Source organism: Pseudorca crassidens, chromosome 20 (assembly GCF_039906515.1).
Source record: "Pseudorca crassidens isolate mPseCra1 chromosome 20, mPseCra1.hap1, whole genome shotgun sequence".
NCBI classification, from domain to species: domain Eukaryota; kingdom Metazoa; phylum Chordata; class Mammalia; order Artiodactyla; family Delphinidae; genus Pseudorca; species Pseudorca crassidens.
Window position 1 is genome coordinate 49,251,014 of NC_090315.1, and position 22,748 is coordinate 49,273,761.

The 22,748-nt window shown below is 58.3% G+C and overlaps 1 protein-coding gene and 1 long non-coding RNA gene across 6 annotated transcripts; one reads left to right on the forward strand and one right to left on the reverse strand.

Annotated features, from left to right (window-relative positions):
- Positions 1–1,282: 1,282 nt before the first annotated feature.
- Positions 1,283–22,556, forward strand: MTSS2 (MTSS I-BAR domain containing 2). 5 transcript variants are annotated; one of them, XM_067721021.1, is made up of 15 exons: positions 1,283–1,557; positions 6,361–6,422; positions 6,511–6,584; positions 7,440–7,524; positions 7,609–7,700; positions 7,787–7,861; positions 9,180–9,337; positions 9,548–9,655; positions 10,595–10,692; positions 12,211–12,433; positions 12,661–12,861; positions 18,257–18,331; positions 18,632–18,808; positions 18,993–19,158; positions 19,242–22,556. In XM_067721021.1, the coding sequence occupies exons 1-15, from the start codon at positions 1,489–1,491 to the stop codon at positions 20,021–20,023; spliced, it is 2,445 nt and encodes an 814-aa protein (XP_067577122.1). In that variant the 5' UTR covers positions 1,283–1,488; the 3' UTR covers positions 20,024–22,556. The 5 variants fall into 5 exon arrangements, with proteins under 5 accessions (XP_067577122.1, XP_067577123.1, XP_067577124.1 ...); XM_067721022.1 differs by having other exon boundaries at positions 12,307–12,433; XM_067721023.1 differs by lacking the exon at positions 12,661–12,861 and having other exon boundaries at positions 1,294–1,557.
- Positions 9,651–18,445, reverse strand: LOC137215609 (uncharacterized). The gene is made up of 3 exons (XR_010939348.1): positions 17,585–18,445; positions 11,451–11,505; positions 9,651–11,330 (listed from the first exon to the last, which is right to left on the reverse strand). It is a non-coding gene; the product is annotated as an uncharacterized lncRNA (long non-coding RNA).
- Positions 22,557–22,748: the final 192 nt, after the last annotated feature.

The window sequence follows — 22,748 nt, forward strand, 5'->3', positions numbered from 1 at the left end:
ACTGGCCTGGCCCCCTGAACCCGGCCTTCTCAGGCACCTAATCTGACTTTTCCATCCTGACAACCCCCCGCCCGGGGGGCATGGGACATGTCCCCATTAGACAGATGAACTGAGCCTCAGGAGTTTCTGAATGAAGGGGCACACTGCAGAACGTTCCAGGTCACTGGGGATGGAGGGGAAGGCCCAGACCAGTGCAGGGAGTTGGGCGGGGCAGGGGGTGGGCTTCCCACATCCCCACCCCTTGATTTGGCTAAATGAGCCTTAGCTCACCAAACCTATAAGCCAGAGTCCACCTGACCCCAGGCTTTGGGAAGCCTCGGATTGGCCTGTGATCTCCCAAGTGGCTCTTGTGGGCCCCTGGAATAGAAGAGAAGGATCTTGTGCGGGCTTTTCCTCAGAGCCCCAGCATAGGGCCGGGAGGGTGGGTTTCCCTGCCTGGAGTCTCCAGAACAGGATGACAGACTGAACTCACCATGGCCAACGTACACACACATGCATCCTCATACGTGGGTACCCTGGCATAAGAGACGGGACAGTGGCCCACCTCTGTTCTGCTGGTCCCACATGGCCCCAACCCGAGGAAAGAGGTTGCTTGAGGACCAGTACACCGCCACCCCCAAAGGTCCGGCCTGGGGCACCCCATGCAGGTGGCATCAGCACTGGCACTGCTTGGAAAAGGAGCCACAGAACTTCTGGAGGAGGGTCCAAACCCTTCTGTGCCGGGGATAAAACGTTCCAAGGCGGGTGGCCTCCAGGGCACCGTGCGCCCCTGCTGAGGGTGGTGTAGCCGTCCCACGGGATGCGCCCCGAGGACCCCAGCCTGCCCCCCTCTTCTTAAAGCGCGGGAACACCCACCCCCCGACACACACACACACACACACACACACACACACACACACCGACACATACACACGCACCCCGACATACACACACACACACCGGCCAGAGACCAAAAGCTGGAGGGGGTGGTGGTGTTGGGCACCTTCCCGGAGCGGGCACCCAACCACTGGTCCCACTCCCGCGGGCAAGCCGGGCAGCCCCGCCCCAGCGCCGCCCCCGAACCGCGGTGGCGCCTGCGCCTGCCGGGCCCTCTAGCCCGACCAGTTCGGCCGCGCCGGGGCTCGGATTTCAAAGCCCGGGCTCCATTCCTGGTGAATGGGCCGGAGCTCGCCCGGTCTTTCCCACAGACCCCTCCCGCCACGGCCCTGCCCCTCCCCACGGCCCTCCCTCCGCGCATCCACGTGACGTCCAAGCCTCGGCGGCTCGGATTACGGACGCCGCTCCAGTCCCCGCGCCGCCCGCCAGCTCCGCCGCGACATGGCCCGCGCCGCCCCGCGGCGGCCCGCGATCCCCGAGCGCGGCGCGGCCGGCCGCTGAGCGCAGCCCGGAGGCTGCAGGCCCGACCCGGCCTCGGAGCGAAAGCCGCCGCGGCCTGGGTCCCCTCGCCCAGCCTGCGCCCCGCCGCCGACGCTGCCGCCCGGCCCGAGCATGGAGACGGCGGAGAAGGAGTGCGGCGCCCTGGGAGGGCTCTTCCAGGCCATCGTCAACGACATGAAGGTAACGGGGCGCGGCGGGGCTGGCCGCCCTGCGGGCGCGCGGGTGCTTGTGCGGGTGCGTGCCCCCTCTGGGGACGCGTGGCGGCGGGCAGCCGTGCCCCGCTGTGTCCGTGCGCCGCCGTGTCTGTTTGTCTGAGCGCCTCTGGCCTGCGACTGCCGTGCGCCCGGGTCTCTGGGTGCCCGTCTTGGGGGGTGTGGGTGCTCGTGTGTCGGGGTGTCCGTGCGGTGCCCTGGGTCCAAGCCCTGGGTCGCCCGGGTCGCAGCGCCCCCTTGGGGACCAGACCCGAGCCTGCGCACACGCGGACTCCCCGCGCCCCAGACCCCCAAACCATGAATGGGGTTTGGCTCCGGGAGCGACTCCACGGCCCTTTAACGGGCCCGGGGTCTCTCCGGCCTCCGCCCCCTACCACCACCATCCCCCCCACTCCCCCGCCCACGACGGCCCGGGAGCCCAGACAATGCTGTCACCGCCAAAGCAGGGAAAAATAATAAAGCAGGGAACCGTTAACTCCTTCCCTGCCGGCCTCGGCCTCCGCACCCGCTGCCCGGGTCCCCAAAAACAAGATCCAGGACTCCAAGGTCTCCACGATGAGCGTTCCAGCATCCCAAGGCTTCTGTCCCCACCTTGGGAGGAGGAGGGAGAAGGTTGGGTTGATGGAGCAGCCCCAGGGAAGGGCTGTCAGCTCCGGCCCCTCCCCATGATTACCCAAGGTCAGGCTGCAGCGGGCCACCAATTCCTGGCCCACCGCTGGCTCACCAGGTGGGGAAACTGAGGCCTGGCTCAAGGTCATTAAGGAGACTGCTGGACACTCCCTGACCTCACCTCTCACTGGTGGTCTAGGGAGTGAGGGGGATCCTCTCCCCCAAAGAGGCTAGGGTTTGGCAGGGCCGCCCCAGGCTGACTAGGCAGAGAGGAAGGGCAGCTCCAACGACAGGACGGGGACCAGGAAGCAGCGTTTCTACCCTTCCCCTCTGGGGCAGGCCTGTGGGGCAGGGGAAGAGCAGGGGAGAGAACTGGGACCTCGTCAGACCCCCACCCTCACAACCTGTCTCACACTCCCAAGTACACAGCATAGAATCCTACTGTGACGTCGCAGGCCCCAGGAGGACACACCACAGTGCCCAAGCAGGCCCTTTGGGGGGCTCCCAGTGCTGCCAGGGGAACAGCCCCAGGGGCAGCTGCCAGATCCCTGCGCCCCCACCCCCACCCCCAAGAGAACTGGAGCCACCCTCACTAGGAAATACAGGGTTAGCAGCATGCATAGGTGCCGCTCACTGCCCCCGTATAGGGTGCTCCCCTGAGAGCTCCATCCCCTGCAACTCCACTCCAAGCTGCTTCTGCCGGCCCCCAAAAGTCCTGGCCTCTCTCTGCCCTCAGCAGCCCCTCCTGCCCTGTGGACATCACAGCCCTGGCACCGGGTTTCCTTCCTGGGACCAAGCAGCCCAGACAACCCTCCCCCAACCATTCCCAGGGCTGGCAGAGGGGGGGACCTTCCCACACCCTCCTCCTTCTGGCATCCTCTCCACAAACACTGCAGAGAGCAGCAGCTTTTGCACAGAGCAGAGGGGCAGGACTGTCTCCCTCCCTCTCCAGGCAATTTGCAAGGCACTTTGGGATGAGATAGAAGGAAATGGGCCCAGATTGTAACAAGTGATTGAGGCAGGATTTTCTGACATGTGGAAGCAAACTGGGAGAGGTTTCACCTGCGGTGATGCCAAGTCCCGATATACCTACGACACATGCATGTGTTTGGGCCAGGGACAGAGCAGGGGACCGGGCCACCTGGAGGTCGATCATCTGGATTTGAGGGACAGCTTCTGGCTGTTTCCTTCTGTGGCCTGAGCCACAGAAGCAGCAGGGTTTCCGTAGAGGAACGTGGCCAGGTTGAGGAGACTGAGCTTACCTGTGAGGCCCCTCCACACAGGGCAAGCACGGCCACAGGCCCCACAACAGCACACCCCGGCCCTCCTGGAGGCCCAGACCCTGGCATGGGAGAGGCAGAGTAGGGGGAGGAGGACCTACACCTGGAGGCTGGGGGGCCTGGAGGAGGACAGTAGCTCAGGGATCGGGAGGGGGCCTGCCTGCTGTGCCTCATTTAGCTCAGATGCCCATCGAATCCCAGAGAAGGGCAGGGACTTGCCCAAGATGACAGGGCTGGGTGTGGCACCCAGGGCTCTGCCTCAGCCCCAGGCCTCACCTTCAGCAGTACTGGCCCATCCAGAAAACAGGGTCATAATCTTTGCCTGCCCTCGAGAGTGGGGAGTGTCACCCGGACACGTAGGCCCTGGCCAGGTGGGAGAGGCTCCTGGCAGAGAAGCAGGGGTCAAGTGTCTGCTCTGTCTGCCAGCATTAACCTAGCATTTACTGTGTGCCGGGCACTGTGCTAGTGCTTTCCATGCAGTCTCCATACTGACCTGCTGACATCGGTACACTTCCCATCCTGACCTTACAGGTGAGCAGACAGGCTCAGAGAGGATGCCCTGGCCCAAGGCCACCCAGAAAGACCCCTCTCTGGGATTGCAGCCTGAGTCGCTCACCTGCACAGTCCAGGGCCCGGTCAGAGATAGTGTCCGGGGGCCAGGGGCCTGGGGCCCTGCAGCCTCCATATCGGTCTCATCCCATCCACTTGAGCACCTCTAGTGAGCATGTAACCTCTCCCCTCCAGAGCAGCCCACTGCTCTGGGGGCAGAGCTGGGCGTCTCTCCCATCCACGTAGTTCCTGCCCCCTACCCACCCTTGATGCCCAAGTATTCGTCTCCGTGCATTCCAGAAGTGGTGGGGGGTGGATCCCTGATGTGTAGTGACCAGTCAGACAAGGGATCAGATCCTGACCCTGGCACTCGATGGCCTTGGGCAAGCCGGTTAATCTCTCTGAGCCTCAGTTTCCTCGTCTGTAGAATGGGGGTGACAACAGTATTCATTTCACAGGGTCATTGTAAGGATTCCATGCGATCACACAGTGCCTGGCCCACCGCACGCTCTTGATCAACAGTAGCAGTCCCTGTCACTAGTGATAACAACCCCGGGTCCTAGAACCTGACAGCCAGGGTGCGGCCCACGTGAGGGCACAGGTCCAGGTGAAGACTGAGGACACCCCTGGGGCCCTGGCTGCTTCGGCCCCTCAACCTCACCTCTGGGGTCCTCATGAGTTACTAGTGGGAGGTGGAGTCTCAGGTCCTTAGAGACCCAGGTGCTCCTGTCCATCTGCTGAGGAGGGACTGGGCCTGGCCTCCCCCATGCCCCATCCTGTCCCCTCTCCACCAGGAAAGCCAAGGCTGTGAGGGTCTGGGTTGGAGCCATCCTGGCTGGGCAGAGGCGTCGGGGTGGGCCCCAGCCGGGGACTTTAATGGGGTAGGGACCTGTGTCTTCCCAGCTTCTCCCAGCCTGCTGCCCTCTGAGACTGCCCAGAGGCTGCTGGGGGTGCTTAGGTTTTCTGGGGGCCAGGACGGTGCCTCTGGACCCCTGTACCCACAGCATCATCCCTCCTCCCTGGAGGCCTTGGCAAGGCTTAGGGCTGAGGGTGTTGAGGTGAGGGAGGGCGCCAGGCCCTCAGGACTGTCAGGGGTGGCCTCCCGGGCTCCTTTACCCTGAGCCGTGCCGCACGGAGACAGCCCACGCACAGCCTCCCCCTTCCCACTCCAGCCTGTGTGAACTTCTCAAATATTTGCTTTCCCTGGCCACTGGTTGGGCTGGGCTGGGAGGGGAGGGAGTTTCTGAGGCTCCCAGAAGCAGCCCTGTTCTCCCCACCCCTGCAGGCTGGCCTTGTCCCTGGGGTTCCAGCCTGGCAAAGCCTCCCTCTGAGGCCTTGGGGACTGGGGTCTCTGCCTTCCCCCTTTCCACCGGAAAAGCCCCAGCTCCCAGCATCCCATCCCACATGGAAGGGAAGGTCAGCAGCACTTTGGGGCTAGGGGCTTTGCCAGCCTGAAGCTCCCCTTCAAGGATCAAGTCTTCCACAGGGCCATTGGGCCAGGACCCAACAGCCATGCGAGGGCCCATTAGCCAGAAAAACCCCTTGATCTCACTGGACAATTTGATCACCAAGAGCCTGGCTTCCCTACTGGGAAACCCCCTCCCAACTCAGAACTTTGGGCCAGGCTGGGATAAAGGCCACACTGTGTCCCCAGGAGGGGAGGGGAGCCGGGGGTGGAGAAAGGTGGCTCTGTTGGCCGCACAAGGCCCCATTCAGCCTGGGGCCTGACTGTCCCAGGCAGGCTGGCCAGCCTCTGAAGCAGCCAGAGCCTCCCCGGGCCTGGGAGCCACCTCTGCTGGCCCGGGATGGATGGATGGCCGGGCTGGCAGTTCCTTCCAGGGCACAGGGTGGGGGCCCCAGAGGCCCCAGTTTAGACCTAGCATGCCTTGAGCCCTGGCACTGTGCCTCTGCCCCCATGCCATGTGGACCATCCTGGGCTGTGTCGGGGGAACATAGTGCCCCTCATGTGGCTCAGCCCAGATTCCCTGCCAGGCCCCTCCCATCCCCGAGGAGACAGGACCTGCCATTCACTGTTTCCATCTCCGTTGAGGATGTGGGCCACCATTGCAGACAGTGGGCCAGAGTTCCTGACTGTCAGGAAGGGAGGAATGGGCAAAGGTGCCTGTTCCCAGGGCCAGGCCTTCTTCATGCCCCAGATCTCTGTCCTTGGTCGCCTTTCCCCCTAGAGAGCCCAGGAGCCTTCCTCTCCGCAGAGGCAGGGCTGCTGTCTTAGAAACTGCCCAGAGTTTGGACCCAGGCATGTGGGGAGCCCAGCCCAGGTAGAGCCCTGCAGTCCTCATGGAGTCTCCCTTCCTCTCCCATCTCCTCTGCAGAGCTCCTACCCCATCTGGGAGGACTTCAACTCCAAGGCCACAAAGCTGCATTCCCAGCTGAGGTGAGGCTGCTGAGGGTGCCCCAGCTGGGGAGGGAATGGGTAGAAAAGCCACCTCACCCACAGACCATCCCGCTGTCCATCTCCCCAGGACCACTGTGCTGGCTGCTGTGGCCTTCCTGGATGCCTTCCAGAAAGTGGCTGACATGGCCACCAACACCCGAGGTAGGGAGGGGGCATGGCTGGAGGTTGGGGATGCCCCAGGTTGGGCTTGGAAGCTGGAAAGGCTGAGTGGAATATGAACTGGGAAGAGGACACCAGGCCCAGAGTCGGGACCTTGAGTTCTGCTCCCTAATGGAATGGGCTTTTTGTGGAGAGAGTGAGCCTCTCGTCATTAGAGGCATGCAAGCAGGAGTGGGCGAAAGATGACAGGATGTTACAAAGGGGGGTTCCCTTCTCGCTTCTGGGCGGCTGGTTTGACCCCTCAGCCACAGTTGTTCATGCTTCCCTATGGTGAGTTTGACTGTGGCTTCTTCTTTTCCACCGCCTTCTGCCCTTCCGAGAGCACAGAGGGCAGGTGAACATTCCCTGTTGGCCTTGGCATCTCCTCTACATTCTGGTCCGAGGAGCAGGGACCTGGGTCCCCGGCTCCTTTGGGTGGTGAGAACCAAGGCAGTGGGCGCATGCTGGCACTCTCACACCTGCATCTGGGCACACCTGGAGGGGGTTCCTGGTAGGGCAGGAGGGGATTTTGGTTGGATCTTTGGATGTCTTTGATGCCAGCCTTTCCCAGCTGGGGTGAAGGGCAGCTCCTGGCCCGACCAGCAGAGCAGCCGCAGCTGCAGGAGGCTGGCATAGCCAGGATGGGCAGGACCTTGGTCCCGTACGGAGGAGGGCCTTGGTAAATACTGAGAAGAGATCAAGTCGCCTGCTGGGGCCGGCAGGATTGCGGAAAGCTGGGGGGCGGGGCGCGGGGTGCCGGCTCGGTCTTCGCGGGCCGGTGCGCCCCCTCGTGGCCTGAGGCCGGGACTGCAGAAGCCCCAGCGGGCCCGTTCACATGCTGCGCGCTTGCCTCGCCAGGGGCCACGCGGGATATCGGCTCGGCGCTCACGCGCATGTGCATGCGCCACCGCAGCATCGAGACCAAGCTGCGGCAGTTCACCAAGTGAGTGGGCGCTGTGGTCGGGGAGGGGGGCGTGTCACGGGGACACCTCCATGGTGGACCTGACCCTCTTGCCCCCGCCCACAGTGCGCTCCTGGAGAGCCTCATCAACCCACTGCAGGAGCGCATCGAGGACTGGAAGAAGTCGGCCAACCAGCTGGACAAGGACCACGCAAAAGGTGGGTCTGGGGCTCGGCCCGTGCTTCCCGCCCCCCAACTGGGCAGAAACCGCCGTCACAGGGCTCCTTTCTCATCCCTTGCACAGAGTACAAACGAGCCAGGCATGAGATCAAGAAGAAATCTTCAGACACGCTGAAGCTGCAGAAGAAAGCACGCAAAGGTAGAGCCCAGAGCTGGCCCACAGAGGCACAGCCCCACGGGGCCCCGCTCTGTATCCCCCGCCGCCCTGTGGGGCACCCCAGGGCATCATCCTGGCCTGAGGGGTCCTATCCCGCACACAGGACCCTCCAACCTGTTGGGTGGGGCAGAGGGAGCACCTTGCACCCCAGACCCGACCCAGGACCTCCCCTCCCAGGGAGGCAGCAGGAGGCCAACAGGCCCAGGCACCCCCAGACCCCACCCCCCCCACCCCCAGGAGTGGCTCTGTCCATCCGGCTGTCTTTCACACATTCTTTCTTTCTCTGTCTCTCCTCTCCTCTCCTCGTCCCAATCCTTCCTGTAGAGCTACTTGGTAAGTCAGATGTCCATCCCTCCAGCTGCTCCTCCCGTCCTTGTCGTCCTTGTCGCATTTGTCTGTCTCCCCCAGCTCAGGGCCAGTGGAAGGAGCCTCTCCAGGCCAAGGAAGAGCGAGGAAGGCGGTCGGTCCAGCGAGGGAGGGGCCTGGGGCACAGTCCCCTTGGGGCCCCTGGGGCCCCTGGCCAGGGATGAGTCCGGGGCCACTGCTGGGTCAGTCTGCCAGGCCAAGAGGGGTTGGACCGGGCAGGGTGGGGACACAGGCCCTGGCTGCCCCGCCCCCGCCAGGCCCTCCCAGAGTCCTTACCTCTTGCCTCCCCACTTCCTGTCTCACTGTCTCCTTTACATCTTCTCGCCTCTCCATGTCTCTCTCGCCGCTTCTTGGTGTCGCTGTTGCTGTCCTTGTGCATCATTCCCTGAGCTGAGGGGGGACCCACACGGAGGCACCCCGTTCCCTGTCCCCTGGGCCCAGTCCCTAGCCCTCTTGGCCCCTACACCCCCTCGTGGCCTGGCCTACAGCTGTGCCCCCCACGCTCTACTTTGTCCTGCTTCCCTTCCTCCTCCCTGTGCCCTGGGACGTGAGGGGCCACCATCCCGTGGGCAGTGAGGGTATCCTGGGGGGTGGAAGTCTCAGCTCTCGTGGAGGCTGCCACTGGGCTCCCCTGAGCACAGCTGCACCAAGGGCGGCCCTGGGGCTGCCCAGGGCTCTGCTCACCCCAGGACCTGGGTGGCTTCGCAGCTTTGGTATCTTTCCTGTGTGCTTTGTTTATCTGTCCTCTCTGTCTGCTCTGGGGACCAGCCCTTCTACAAGCCCCAGCGTCCTGACTGCCCTCCCCAGTCCCCTGGCCCCCATGGCAGTGCCCAGCCCCACGACCAGGGACACCACCACGGGGTCTGAGCTATGGATGCAGTGGGCCGGGCCGGGCCGGCATCCCCAGCGTGGCCTCTCCTCCCAACCCCTCCAGGGAAAGGAGACCTGCAGCCCCAGCTGGACAGTGCCCTGCAGGACGTGAACGACATGTACCTGCTGCTGGAGGAGACGGAGAAGCAGGCGGTGCGCCGGGCCCTGATTGAGGAGCGTGGCCGCTTCTGCACCTTTATCACCTTCCTGCAGCCTGTGGTGGTGGGTTCCTCGGGAGCAGAGAGGCGTTCTGAGTGTCTCCACCATTGGGCTAGTTGAGGGGTTCCCAAGAACCATGATTTGGGAGCCTCCATCAGCCCAAGCAGCGTTGGTTGGTGGGAAGGGGTGAGGGAGGGGAGACCCAGTGTGGCCTGGCCCTCCAGGGTGCATGGGCAGGGGCGGGGCCGAGAGGCTGACTCACTGCTCCATCAGAACGGCGAGCTGACCATGCTGGGAGAGATCACCCACCTGCAGGGCATCATCGATGACCTGGTGGTGCTGACCGCGGAGCCACACAAGCTGCCCCCCGCCAGCGAGCAGGTGCGGCCAGCCCTGGGGACAGGACAGGGGAGGGGATGGCTTGCCCTTGGTTGGGGATGATAGAGGAGAAAAGGGGACAGCATTTGGAGGAGGCAGCTGGACACAGAGGGCCACCTGTGGGGATCTAGGAGCATCTGCCCAGGTGAGGGGTGGTGTGCCCAGGACCCAATGGGGGCCTTATATCGAGAGCAGACGGGTGGAAGTCCCAGACCCGCAGGATCCCCCTGAGAAAGCAAGGCCTGATGATGCCTACCTGCCATCCACACCCAGACCCGTCAGCTCCCCTGGACCCAGATGCTCCTGCCCCCGTGTGCTGCCCTGCCCACTTCGCCTCACCACCATGCTCCCATTGCACTAGGGTCGGCCCTACCTGACAGCGCCGTGGCGTTGCTCTCGCTAGGCGCCTACTGTGTGCCCAGCCCACACGGAGTACTTCCCATGGGTCACCTCATTCATTCACCCCAGTGGCCCTCTAAGATAGGAATGATCGGCTGCATTTCACAGGAGAAACCCAGGAGAGACCCAGGAACTTGCCCGAGAGCAGAGCAGAGCCAGGATTTGAACCCCGTGGTGTCCTTCATGGTCACTCTGGCCTGGCTCCTCTGCCAGCGACAGTGAGTCCTCAGGATCACCAGGTTCTCCCACGTCCTGGCCTGCGCAGCTTCCCTGAGAAGCAGAGGGGGCAGAATCTCCCCAGGCATCCCCCCCAGCCCTCTGGCAGCCCTGCTTCCTCCCCCTGAGTGAGGAGCTTGTGTTAGGAAAAGGCTGGGGGGCAGGGGGCTTCAGACTCCCAGGGATCTCCTTTGGGGCCCGGTTCTCAATTGGGAAGACAGCAGGGGGCCTCTGGCCCTACTAGCCCTCGGAGGGGAGGCCCAGGAAAAGGATGAGGCTCTCTGCAGGGCAGGGCTGCTTCCAGTGACCCCATTCATGTCCATCCAGGTAATCAAAGACTTGAAGGGCTCAGACTACAGCTGGTCCTACCAGACCCCACCCTCATCGCCCAGCAGCTCCAGCTCCCGGAAGTCCAGTATGTGCAGGTCAGTGGGGGGCTGAAGTGGGGTGCAGGGAGGGGCAGGGGTACTGCAGCAAGGAATCGGGAAGGTCCCACCAAAACTGCATCAAGAATAGCTTCAGGGCCCCAGAATTCACACAACTCCTACGTCACCAAGGAATCTGCAAGCATAGGGGAAACTTCTCTCGTTGCAAGACTGCTGCTAGTGCAGGCGTGTGTTGGGGGCGGGCGGAGGGGCAGCAGGTTCATTTATGGAGCTATAAGTGTGCACCAGGTGCCGTGCTAAATGCTTTATGCATTTTCTTCATTGAATCCTAACACCACCGTATCAGGTATGGTGTTGTCTCCATTTCACAGAAGGAAAAGCTGAGGTACGGAATCCCAGCATTTAACCACTAGACTCTGCCAGGCTCAACACAGTGCTGGGGCAATAGTAAGAATGTAAGATGGGGAGGGCTGTGGAGGCATTGGGGAACATGCGCTGAGGCTACAGGATTATTACCTTATGGACACTGCAGCCTGGCTAGTTCCTGAGAGCTGGTGCCTGGGCAGCTGCCACAGGCCCGAACCTCAGCCTAAGCTGGGCCCCGAGGTCTTGCAGAGCCAAAGAGAGGCCAAAGGTCTTGCTCGGTCACCGGTCAGGCTCAGGCGCAGGAGCACTTCCTGGGTGGGATTGGGAGAGCTATTTAAGATTCAAGGCTCCTCGGCGGGAGGGCAGTGAGCATAGTGCGAGTTCCTGGTGGGGAGACCCCTCTGTGCCAGGCACCCTTTCCCCAGATCCACCTTGGCTGGGCAACCGGGGCATGGGCGGTAAGGCAGGCACAGCAGTCAGCGGCTCCTGCAGGGAGAGGAGGGTCCACGTCAACTGGCGGCTCTTCAGCCCCCGGGTGGGTGACTGGCACAGGCGGGGAGAGTTGATTGCAGGGGACACCCATGACCAAGGGTGGAGGCTGGGGACCTTCCCGGTCATGCTCAGGAGGAAGGCGACCTCATTGCCAGGAACGTTGCCCAGGGATGAAATGGTTGCATAGAGGATATGAACTACAGAGGGCTGGACACCCTTCAGGGGGCGGAAAGGATGAGGGCAATGGTGAGTCCAAGCCCCACACAGACCGTCACCACGCAGTAGACGTTCAATTAGGATTTGATAGCAAATATCAGACTTTGAGAAGACAGTCATGATCAGACTTATGTCTGGCTGTAGCCTAACTGGGAAACTCTTTGATGCTGGGTGACCCCGTTTCTTCCTTGTTAACCTAAGGTCTCCTGTTCTTGATGGCAGAGCAGGAGGTAGCACTGGGGTGCTCCGGGGGCAGGCGCTGGGCCAGCTCTTCAGTGTGGTCCCCTGCCCAGGCCCCACTCTGTCCCACAGTCCTGGAACCCAGCTCCTCTGTGGCACTTTGGTCTCAGGACCTTGTAGTCTGACATTGTCTTTTCCTTCCTTTGCCCCTCACCTCTCTCCCCCACCCTCGTCTGTCACCCTTCCACACACACCCCTGTGTCTCCCTGTCTGGCTGCTGTGCACCCCCCTTCACTTCCCCAGCGCCCCCAGCAGCAGTAGCAGTGCCAAGGGTGGCGGAGCCCCGTGGCCTGGGGGTGCCCAAACATACTCACCTGGTTCCACCTGTCGCTACCGCAGCCTGGCACAGCCGGCCACCGCCAGCGCCCGCCTCTCCAGTGTCTCCTCCCACGACTCTGGCTTCATCTCCCAGGATGCCACCTACTCCAAGCCCCCCTCGCCCATGCCTTCAGACGTCACCAGCCAGGTGAGGGGGCATCTGCTGAACCACCTGGGGTAGGGTGCAGTGGCCTCATGCCAGCCTCAGGCCATCCACGTTGGGGGCCACCTACAGCTGTTGAGACTAGCCCTGGAGGTCCCCAGGGCCACCACATTGAGGACCAACCTCAACTCACTGCCTCAAGGCTAAGGAGAGTTGGAAGGTCTTAGAGCAGCTTACCAGCTCTGGTGCCTTGTGACCCTCCCCCTGCATAGGCTGGCTGTGATGGAGTGGCTGGCCCTAGGAGGCACCCCCGCAGGAGCCCCAGGATCTGCAGACATCCTCCCCCTTCTCCACACTTTGGCCAGCTCATTCTGAACACAGAGACTGGCCCAAGAATCTCTTCAGATGCAGGCTCAGATCCTGCAGCCTCAGTGAGATGGAAACAGAGGAACTACAGCAGAAGACAGAGGGAGGTCAGGCCACATGCCCAGGGTGCTGTCCTTCCCCATCATGGCGAGTGCCTCCATTTAAGCTCAGCATTCTCTCTTTTCCTGCCCTCTTGCCCAAGGATGTCCCCACTGCATTGCCAGTCTCCCCTCCTCTGCTGGCTCATCCCTGTCAGTACACAAACACATGCTCTAGTATCATCCATCTTAAAAGCCCTCCCTTCCTCCATGTTCTCCTCCAGCCACCTAGTCTCTCCTTCACAGCAAAACTTCTCAAAAGACTTGTCCACACTGACCACCTCTACCTCATTCCCCATTCACTCCTGTCTGCTTTACCTATCAGTAATTGAAAAGCTGGAATTGTTCATTTCTCCCATATAGTTCTATCCGTTTGCTTTATATATTTTGAGACTATTTTATTAGGTGCATATAACTTCAAAATGTTAACTCTTCTTAGTGAACTGAATCTCCTAACGTGATGTAGTTGATCTTCTGTTACTTTTATGTTTTCTAGCTTAAAGTCTGTTTTGATATTACTACAACTCCTTCAGCTTTATTTTGCTCCATGTTTATGGTATCATTTTCTGTCTCTTAGCTTTTAAGCTCACTACGTCCTTATGTTTTAGATGAGTCTCTTATAAACAGCATATGCCTAGATTTTCTTTTCTTATCCAATCTGACAATCTCTTAATTGACGTTTTTAGTCCATTCACATTTATTATGATTACTGGCATATTTAGACTTCTGTCTTACTTTTTTCTTTCTATTCATTCTGCTTTTTCTGTGCTGCTTTTGTCTCTTCTCTTGCTTTTTGTTTTTTCCTTTCCCCATTATTTTCCTTCTACTGGATTTTAAGTTATACTTCTTATTTCATTTCTTTTACGGGTTACCTTGAAATTTTACCATGCATCCGTAGCAAAGTCACAGCCCCACCTCCTGAATAATTCAAGGACCTTAACGTATATTTTAACTTCAGTCACCCACTCCCTCCCCTTATAAGCTATATATATCTCCTTTTTAATCATCCCCATGATTGACATTTTTCTTCTTAATTTTATCATTATTTTATACATACAGTATCTGTATGTTTAGATTTACCCATATGTGTTTACACTTTTTTTGTTCATTTTTTCCTTGTATCCCATCTTCCTTCTAAGGTCACTTTCCTTCTTTCTGAAGTAAAATATGTCCTTTAGAAGTTCTTTTAGAATGGGTCTGTAGTAGTAAGCTCAGTTTTTGTTTATCTGTAAACATGCTTTATATTTTTCCTCTTTCTTGAAAGTTAGTTTTGCCAGGGATGCAATTCTGGGGTGACAGTTACTCCGTTTCCACATTTTGAAGACATATTCCCCCTGTGTTCTGGATTCTGTGGCTGGTTGTAACGTCCGCTGTCAGTCACTGTTGTGCCTTTGTGAATGATCTGACTTCTCTCTTTGGCCACTTTAGTTTTTCTACAATGTATCTAATTGTGGATTTGTTTTTGTTTAATCTCACTTGGTGTGTTTGTGTTTCTCTATCTCTGTATTCATGTTTTTCATTCGTTCTAGGAATTTTCAACCATTATCTCTCTTTTTTTTCATATATATAAATTTACTTATTTATTTTTTTTTGGCTGAGTTGGGTCTTTGTTGCTGCACGTGGGCTTTCTCTAGTTTCGGCGAGTGGGGGCTGCTCTTCATCGCGGTGCGCGGGCTTCTCATTGCGGTGACTTCTCTTGTTGCGGAGCACGGGCTCTAGACGTGCAGGCCTCAGTAGTTGTGGCTTGCAGGCTCTAGAGCACAGGCTCAGTAGTTGTGGTACACGGGCTTAGTTGCTCCGCGGCATGTGGGATCTTCCTGGACCAGGGCTCGAACCCGTGTCCCCTGCATTGGCAGGCAGGTTCTTAACCACTGCACCACCAGGGAAGCCCGTCAACCATCATCTCTTTATTTTTACTTTCATTTGTGTGTTTCTTCACTGTCATATTTCCCATCTCTTTGTTTCTCTGGATAATTTCTTCAGGTCCATCTTCCAATGTACTTTTTCTCTATTTTATAGCTATTTAACTTATCCGTTAAGGGTTTGTTTTTTTTTTAATTCTGAAATAATTTTAGCCTTGTAGAAAATCTGTAAAAAGAGTGCAGAGTTCCCACCCACCCTCCCCACAGTCTCCCCGGATGTTAACATCTCACATAACTACCAAACAATTTTCAAAACCAGGAAATTAACACAGGTACAATACTGTTAACTAGTCAACAGACTCTTCACATTTTGCCAGCTTTCTCACTAACGTCCTTTTCCTGGTCCAGGAGTCCAGGATCCAACACAGGACCCTACCTTGCATTTTATTATTGTCTCTCTTTAGGCTTCTCCAGTCTATAATGGCTCCTCAGTCCCTCTTAAATGACTTTTGAATACTGGTTATGTATTTCGTAGAATATCCCTCATCTTGAGTGTCTCTGATGTCTTCCCATAATCAAATGGGCAGGAAGAGCACAGCAGTGGTTTACTGCTATTCCACCTCCTCACCAGACCTTGGTATCCTTTTCATTTGAGCCGTTCTGATAGGTGTTATATCATAGTGCCCTGTGTCTTTAATTTGTATTTCCCTGATGACTAATGAGGTTGAACACCACTTTTAAAGGCCATTTGGATATCCTCTTTTTGTGAAGGACCTGTTCAGATCTTTTGCTTATTTTTCTCTCCTAGGTTGTCTGTCTTTTTCTTGTTGATTTGTAGAACTTCTTATATATTGTGGATACAAGTCTTTTCATCTGATAATCTTCTCTGATTCTGTGGATTGCTGTTTTACTCCCTTGATGGAGTCTTTTAATGACCTAAAGTTCTTAATTTTAATGTGTGTCCAATTTATCCATTTTTTTTCAATTGTTATTGCTTTTTCTGTCCTGTTTGACGTATTTTTGTGTACTCTAAGGTCACAAAGATGTTTTCCTCCAAAAAAAGCCTTTTTGTTTTACCTTTTCTTCATTTAGATCTGCAGCTCATCTGGAATTCATTTGTGTGTGTGTGTGTGTGTGTGTGTGTGTGTGTGTGTGTGTGTGTGTGTGTGTGTGTGTGTGTGTGTGTGGTGAGGTAGAGGTCTCTTTTTCCATATGAATATCTAATTGACAATTTTTTGAAAATACCATCTTTTCCTCCACTGCACTGTAGTGTGTTAACCTTTGTCATAAAACGGGTGTCTGTGAATGCATAGCTGTTTCTGGAGTTTGTATTCTATTCCACTGGTTGATTTGTCTGTTCTTGTACCAATACCACACCATCTCAATTATTAATAGCTTTATAAAAAGTCTTGATATCTGGTAATAAAAGTCCTCCAGCTTTCATATTCTTCAATATTACCTTGTCAGTTTTTGGCCCTTTGCATTTCCTTATAAATTTTAATATCAGCTTGTCAGTTTCCACTAAAAAAAAACAAAAAACAACCCCTGGGATTCTGACTGGGATTGCATATGTCTCTCCATTTATGATGGCTTTACCTTCTCTCAATAATATTTTGCAGTTTTCATGTGAGGATCTTGCACATCTGCTGGATTTTTTGCCCTGGGTATCTGATGTTTATTGTTGCTATTTTAAATTATTTCGGCTTTTTTCAGAGTCTTTTACTTGTTTTTTAGCTGCTGATATTTAGCAATTTGATTTTTTTTCTATGTTGATCTTGTATCCAATAACCTCGCTAAAAACACATATTAGGTCTTTTGAATATTCTATAATACATACACAGTCATGTCTTTTACAAACAACCATTTTCTTCTTTGCCAGTCCTTTTGCTTTTTACTTCTTTTTCATGCTTTATTGCACTGCTAGAACTTCCAGTGCTAAATAGAGAAGTGGTCATCCTTATCTTTTTCCAACCTCAGAAAGAAAAGTATTGATATTTTTGTAGATAACTCTTTATCAGATGAAGGAAGTTCCTTTCTATTGCTAGTCTAAGTGTTTTGTTTTCCGTGAATGGGTGTTGAATTTTTCCGCTGTTTTCCAAATACTTTTTTCCTTTTTTATTTTTGTCTTAACAATTATATTGGTAAAATTCTACATGTGTTTATTATTTCCTCCGAATCCTTACCTATAGAGTTTAGCTCCTTTTATTTTAGTCATCTTGGCTCATCATAAACTATTAAAAAGATCTGGGAGTCTAAACCAGGGTGATTTAGAGAATCTTACTTGGCTGGTACAGGATCTGGAGAGGTGCTACTGATTAGTTCCCTTCCAGGTTTAATTTGGGTCATCAACAGGGTGAGCTCTCCACCTTGCCACTTGCCCAGTCTCTCAACCACAGTGCTGAAGCCAGCCTCTGCCCTGGGGACCCTCATGGTCCTGTTTCTGCCCTTGCTTTTTTCTTCATTCTCTGTTGTTGTTGTTCTTTGTTATTTATGTATTTATTTATTTGGCTGTGCCGGGTGTTAGTTGTGGCATGCATGTGGGATCTAGTTCCCTGACCAGGGATCAAACCCAGGCCCCCTGCACTGGGAGTGCAGAGACTTAACCACTGGACCACCGGGGAAGTCCCTCTTTGTTGTTTTGAGTTGGGGGGCCTCCAGGGCACCTAGTTCCTGCCACTGTCCAGAGCAGGAGCCTCCTGGGCACCCTCGGTCCTGTCCTCAGTGGGCTTCTGCCCCACCATTCTGTGAAACAGTTCTGGAGGTCTGCACAGACACCCCTCCGCCTCATGTGCACGGACCCCCAGCAGCCGAGCACAACTGCCCCTCCCTCCTTTGCGTGTCAGGTTCTTCCCTTGATTCTGTGACATCACCTGCTCGTGGTCTTCCTCCACGCCACCAGCAGCTCCTGTCACTCCTGTTCGCTGGGCCATCCTCTTCTTCCAAAGCACTGAATGTCGGCCTGACGTCCTTGAACCTTTTCTCTAACCACCGTCATCCTGACTGCCTAGGTGACTTTATTCTGTCCGACGGCTGCTGGATTTGTGGTTCCAAACCTGACTTCTCCCTAAACTCCAGACTGGAAATACAATTGCCTCCATTGCATCTGGGCATAGATACCTAACAGGCAGCTCAGCTTAACATGTATAGGATGGAACTCTGGACTCCATTCCTCCCCCAGGCCTGCCCTTCTGCGAAAACAGTGGCACATCAACCCGGCAGTTCACGCCAGCACCCCGCTGCCCTCCTGAGTATCGCTCTTTCCCTGCCCACCACATCCAGGCCATCAGCAGCCAGCCTTCTTGTTAATCCTCAAAGTGTGTGGTTATCGGGCTGGGCTGGGGGGCAGGTCATTGCCCATGGCGTGCGCTCTGGGTGCTGCCTTCCACTGCATACGCTCGGCCGTGGCCGTGGCCCTGGAGGGCCTGGGGTGGGGATGCTGAGTCAGCAGGCCCTGCTGCATGCCAGCGCTGTGACCAGATCTGTTCCCTCCTCTCGTCCTGCCTCCCCGCCCATCCTCCTGCCTGCTCGCCTCTGCGTGGCAGAAGTCCTCCAGCTCAGCATCCTCCGAGGCCTCGGAAACCTGCCAGTCCGTCAGCGAGTGCAGCTCCCCTACCACGGTCAGTGCTTCCCACCCGCAGCGGGACACAGGGAGGGCCCAGGTTCAACCAGAGGGGCGTGCACGAAGCACTTGCTCCCCGCGAGACAGGCCTCCTGGGCACCACCTGCAGCCACTCCCCACACGCTCACATCTTTCCCTCCCAGGGCTCCCCATCCTGCCCCTGGGCCTGGCAGGACTGGGGTGTCACAGCACCCTCCGTGCTCTGTCCTTGGCCATGATTGTGAGCCTGAGGCCCCACGTGGGTCTGGAAACCCTGAACTTCAACAACAGTGAGGGCCCCCTTGGCCATGCCCTGCAGGACTGGGCCAAGGCCGGCCCCCACGAGCAGCCCTCAGGCAGCACCCTGCAGCGGAGGAAGGACCGAGTGGAGCTCCTCCGAGACACAGAGCCAGGCCCGGCTGTCGGGGGCACCCTGGGCCCCAGTGGAGAGGAGGCCCCGCGACCCCGCATGTCCCCTGCCACCATCGCAGCCAAGGTAAGCGGCAATTCCCTGGGCAGCCCAACCAGGGCCCCACCTTCACTCCTAGGTCACCTTCAGGAGGCCAGGCAAGTGGTCGCAGGGCCAGCTCAGACTGCTCAGCCTGTTGGGGGCTGCCTGCAGTCCGGGCTGAGGGGGAAGCGGGGAGCAAGGCTTCAGCCTGCAGTCTTACCACCCCCAGCACGGTGAGGAGGTGTCCCCCGCGGCCAGTGACCTGGCCATGGTGCTGACCCGCGGCCTGAACCTGGAGCACCAGAAGAGCAGCCGGGACTCCCTGCAGTACTCGAGCGGCTACAGCACACAGACCACCACGCCCTCCTGCTCCGAGGACACCATCCCCTCCCAAGGTAGGCCCCGGGGGCCGGGGGCAGGCGGCTGGGCCTTCACAGGCCCCCAGGGCCCCAGGCCCACCGCATCCCGTGCCCCCCAGGCTCCGACTACGACTGCTACTCAGTGAACGGGGACGCAGACGGGGAGGGCCCACCCGAGTTCGACAAGTCATCCACCATCCCTCGCAACAGCAACATCGCCCAGAACTACCGCCGCCTGATCCAAACCAAGCGCCCGGCCTCCACTGCGGGGCTGCCCACCGCCGGGCTGCCCACCACCTCGGGCGCACCCCCTGGCGTGGCCACCATCCGCCGCACGCCCTCCACCAAGCCCGCCGTGCGCCGCACGCTCTCCAGCGCCGGCCCCATCCCCATCCGGCCACCCATCGTCCCCGTGAAGACGCCCACGGTGCCCGACTCCCCCGGCTACGTGGGGCCCACGCGGGCGGGCAGCGAGGAGTGTGTCTTCTACACCGACGAGGCCGCCTCGCCCCTGGCCCCGGACCTGGCCAGGGCCTCCCCGAAGAGGCTCAGCCTGCCCAACACAGCCTGGGGCAGCCCGTCCCCCGAGGCCGCCAGCTACCCGGGGCCAGGGGCCGGGCTGGCGGCTGAGGGCGACGAGCAGCAGCAGCAGCAGCTGGCTGCCAACCGGCACAGCCTGGTGGAGAAGCTCGGGGAGCTGGTGGCAGGTGCCCACGCCCTGGGCGAGGGCCAGTTCCCTTTCCCCACTGCCCTGTCGGCCACCCCTGTGGAGGAGACTCCCACCCCGCCCCCCGCTGCCACCAGCGACCCCCCGGCTGAAGACATGCTGGTGGCCATCCGGCGCGGGGTGCGGCTCCGCAGGACCGTCACCAACGACAGGTCGGCGCCCCGCATCTTGTGATCCCACCCTCTGGCCCGGGCGAGGCAGGTGGCCTGGTCGGTGGGCAGCGGCCACTTCAGAGCAAAGGCACAGTCAGGAGAGAGCAGAGCCAGGCAAGCTTTTTTTTTTTTTTTTTTGAAGTCATATGAGGCAAAGCTACTTTATTGGAAAGAGACACCCATCTTGGATTTCAAGGTTTAAACAGGAAATGACTTCTTTAACAAACCTCGCCAGGACGGAGCCTGCGGGCCTGGAACTTGGATTTGGAGCCTGTTTCAACCTTTGCTTGCCCACTCTGTCCCTCCTCTTCCTCCTTCCGGGCCCTGCCTTTTCCTGGTGTGGGTGAGCCCCAGAGCCACGCTCCCTGCCCACAGCAGCAGGGCCGGGCCAGCCTCTCCCGGTCCCACCAGCCTGGGTGGGCCCACAGTGCCACCGCTTAGCTAGCCTGGCCCGGCTTCTCGCCATCTCCCCAGGGACGGTGGCCTCGGGCTCTTCCGGAATGCTAGCCCACCCCGCCCTGACTGAGCCCCCTCCTCCTCCCTCCTCCACCGTCTCATCTCTCTGCCTCTCCAGGCTCCTCTCCTTCGGAGAGCAGGGCCGACGGGGAGCAGCTGTGCAGGGGCCAGGGGCCCAACCGGCTAAGGTATCTGGTTCGCTGAGAAAGCTCTACGGGATGGCTGGCTGTTGGGGACACGGGGTGGGGGGAGGTTGGGGAGGTTGCAGCTGGGAGCCCAGCTGCCGTCGCCGCCGTCGTCGTCGTCGTTGTCGGGGAAGGGGGCCTGGGCCCAAGTCAAGCCTCTTGGGGAAGACATGCAGGGGACCTGCTTGGAGGAGGCTGGGGACCCTGAAGCAGCATCCCCTCCCCCCAGGGGTGGCTGGGGTTGGAGGCAGGGCGGGGCTGGGCAGCGGGGAAGGAGTCCAGAGGCTAGGGGTCACCTGGCCAGTCCCCCAGGAGCTGCTTTCGGATGCCGTGATGGTTTCAGCCACCCCTGGGGATGGGGGCTGGAGCTGGGGGTGGGGGGAGGGACGGGAGGGGGTTCTTTTATGAACACACAATAAAATGAGCTGACCGGACAAGGACTGCTTGTGGGGACAGGGTAGACGGTACAGGGTGTGTCCAAGAGTGCCTGAGGGACGGGGTCGGGGGGGCCCACACTGGCGTTGGGCCTGTGGCAGGAGGAGGGCCTAATGGCTCCGGAGGCCAGAGAGCAGCTCTTCTCTCCAGCGTCCGGAGCAAAGCCGCGGTGAGGTTGGAAAGGGCTGGGGGCTGGGCCTCCTGTCAGTCTGCTGCGGACCAAGGGGTGGGGGTGGGGGGCAGTGGGAGGAGATTAGCTTTGACTCTGTTGTCAGAGGAGCCGCCCTCCCAGGATGGTCCGGGCGGCGGGGGAGCGAGGTGGCAAGTGCCCCCGCGCCATGTTGCGCGCCAGCTCCAAGCAGGTAAAAGCACGTGTGCCAAGTGCGAGCGGAGGACTTCCTGCGGCCCCGCAAGGCAGCCCAGGGCGGCCAGGGCGGCAGGGTCACGGGGCAGGGGCCCCTCCCGGGGTCAGGAGAGCTGGCTTTTCCTGGTCTGGATGGAGCCCAGGCTCCTGGTAGTTCTTGTGCCGGAAACTGGGGTCCAGGCACGGCAGCCAGGTGGGTGTGGGGAACCAAGGATGCCCCTGAGTATATGGAGCCCCGCGGGGTCCCCGAAGGCGGGTGGAGAACGTACCTGTAAGTCGCTAGGTCGGAGAAAGGAGACTTGCTAAGCGCACCACACCTGGAGGAGGGCCGGGGCGAGGAAGGGGGCGGGAGAGCAGATGGCCTGTATTTGAAGGCTTGGGGCGGGGCTTACACTGCCCCTCGCCACAGGGTTTGCCCAGGTGGGCTGATTTAAGATGCAGGTTATGTGATGTGAGCAGGGTAAGGGGTAGTGGGGTGGGGGGAGAGCTGAGTCCCCATGAGGAAGAGCTTGCTCCTGGGGAGGGGGAGGTGGCTTCGGAGACCCAGGGAGGGGGTGGGTGCGGCACAGCTGCCCCCCACCCACCCATACTCCAGTGGCGCCCTTCCCCTCCAAGCCCCCCCGCCCCAGGGCTGTACATAACTCCTCCATCCCCTTGATCACCTCGCGTCCATTTAGTGACCACCTTGCAGGCCCACCCCTTTGGGATCCGAGCCAGCCATTCCGCATCACAAACTTTGGTTTGGGGGACTTCTTTACGTTTGTTTCATTTTTCTTTTTGTACAGAGAAATATTCTTTTCAAAAAGTGTCTTTTGACTGAAGTAACTTTTCTGGTGCTGTTAACTTGTTCCTTTTTTTAATTTATTTCCCCACCCCAGGCTCCCCCTCCTGGTTCCTACTCACTTTTTCTTCCCTCCACCACCCCCTCACCACCCCCATCCCATCTGAACCATTTTGTTTCTTTTCTTTCTGTCAGTTTTTGGATAAATGATCCTCTCCTTCCCCCCCCCCACGCCCCTGCAACCCACCCTCTCCTTGATTTAAATAGTCACTGCTACAAGTAACAAATGCACTGTGAAGATTCCAGTATTAATAAAGTTGTACTGTAATTAACACCCCTGCCTCCACCTGGCTTTCTCCACCGCTGCTCACCTGCCAGCACCCCAGCCCTTGCCCATCCCATCCCAGATCCCCGCTGGGGGCGGGGCTCCCTGCAGGGCTCCGTGATGGGGGTGGGTGGGGGGGCGTGCAGGAGTCGCCGGGTCTCGTGCCAGGACCCATGCCTTTGAATGCCTCAGCTCTGTCCC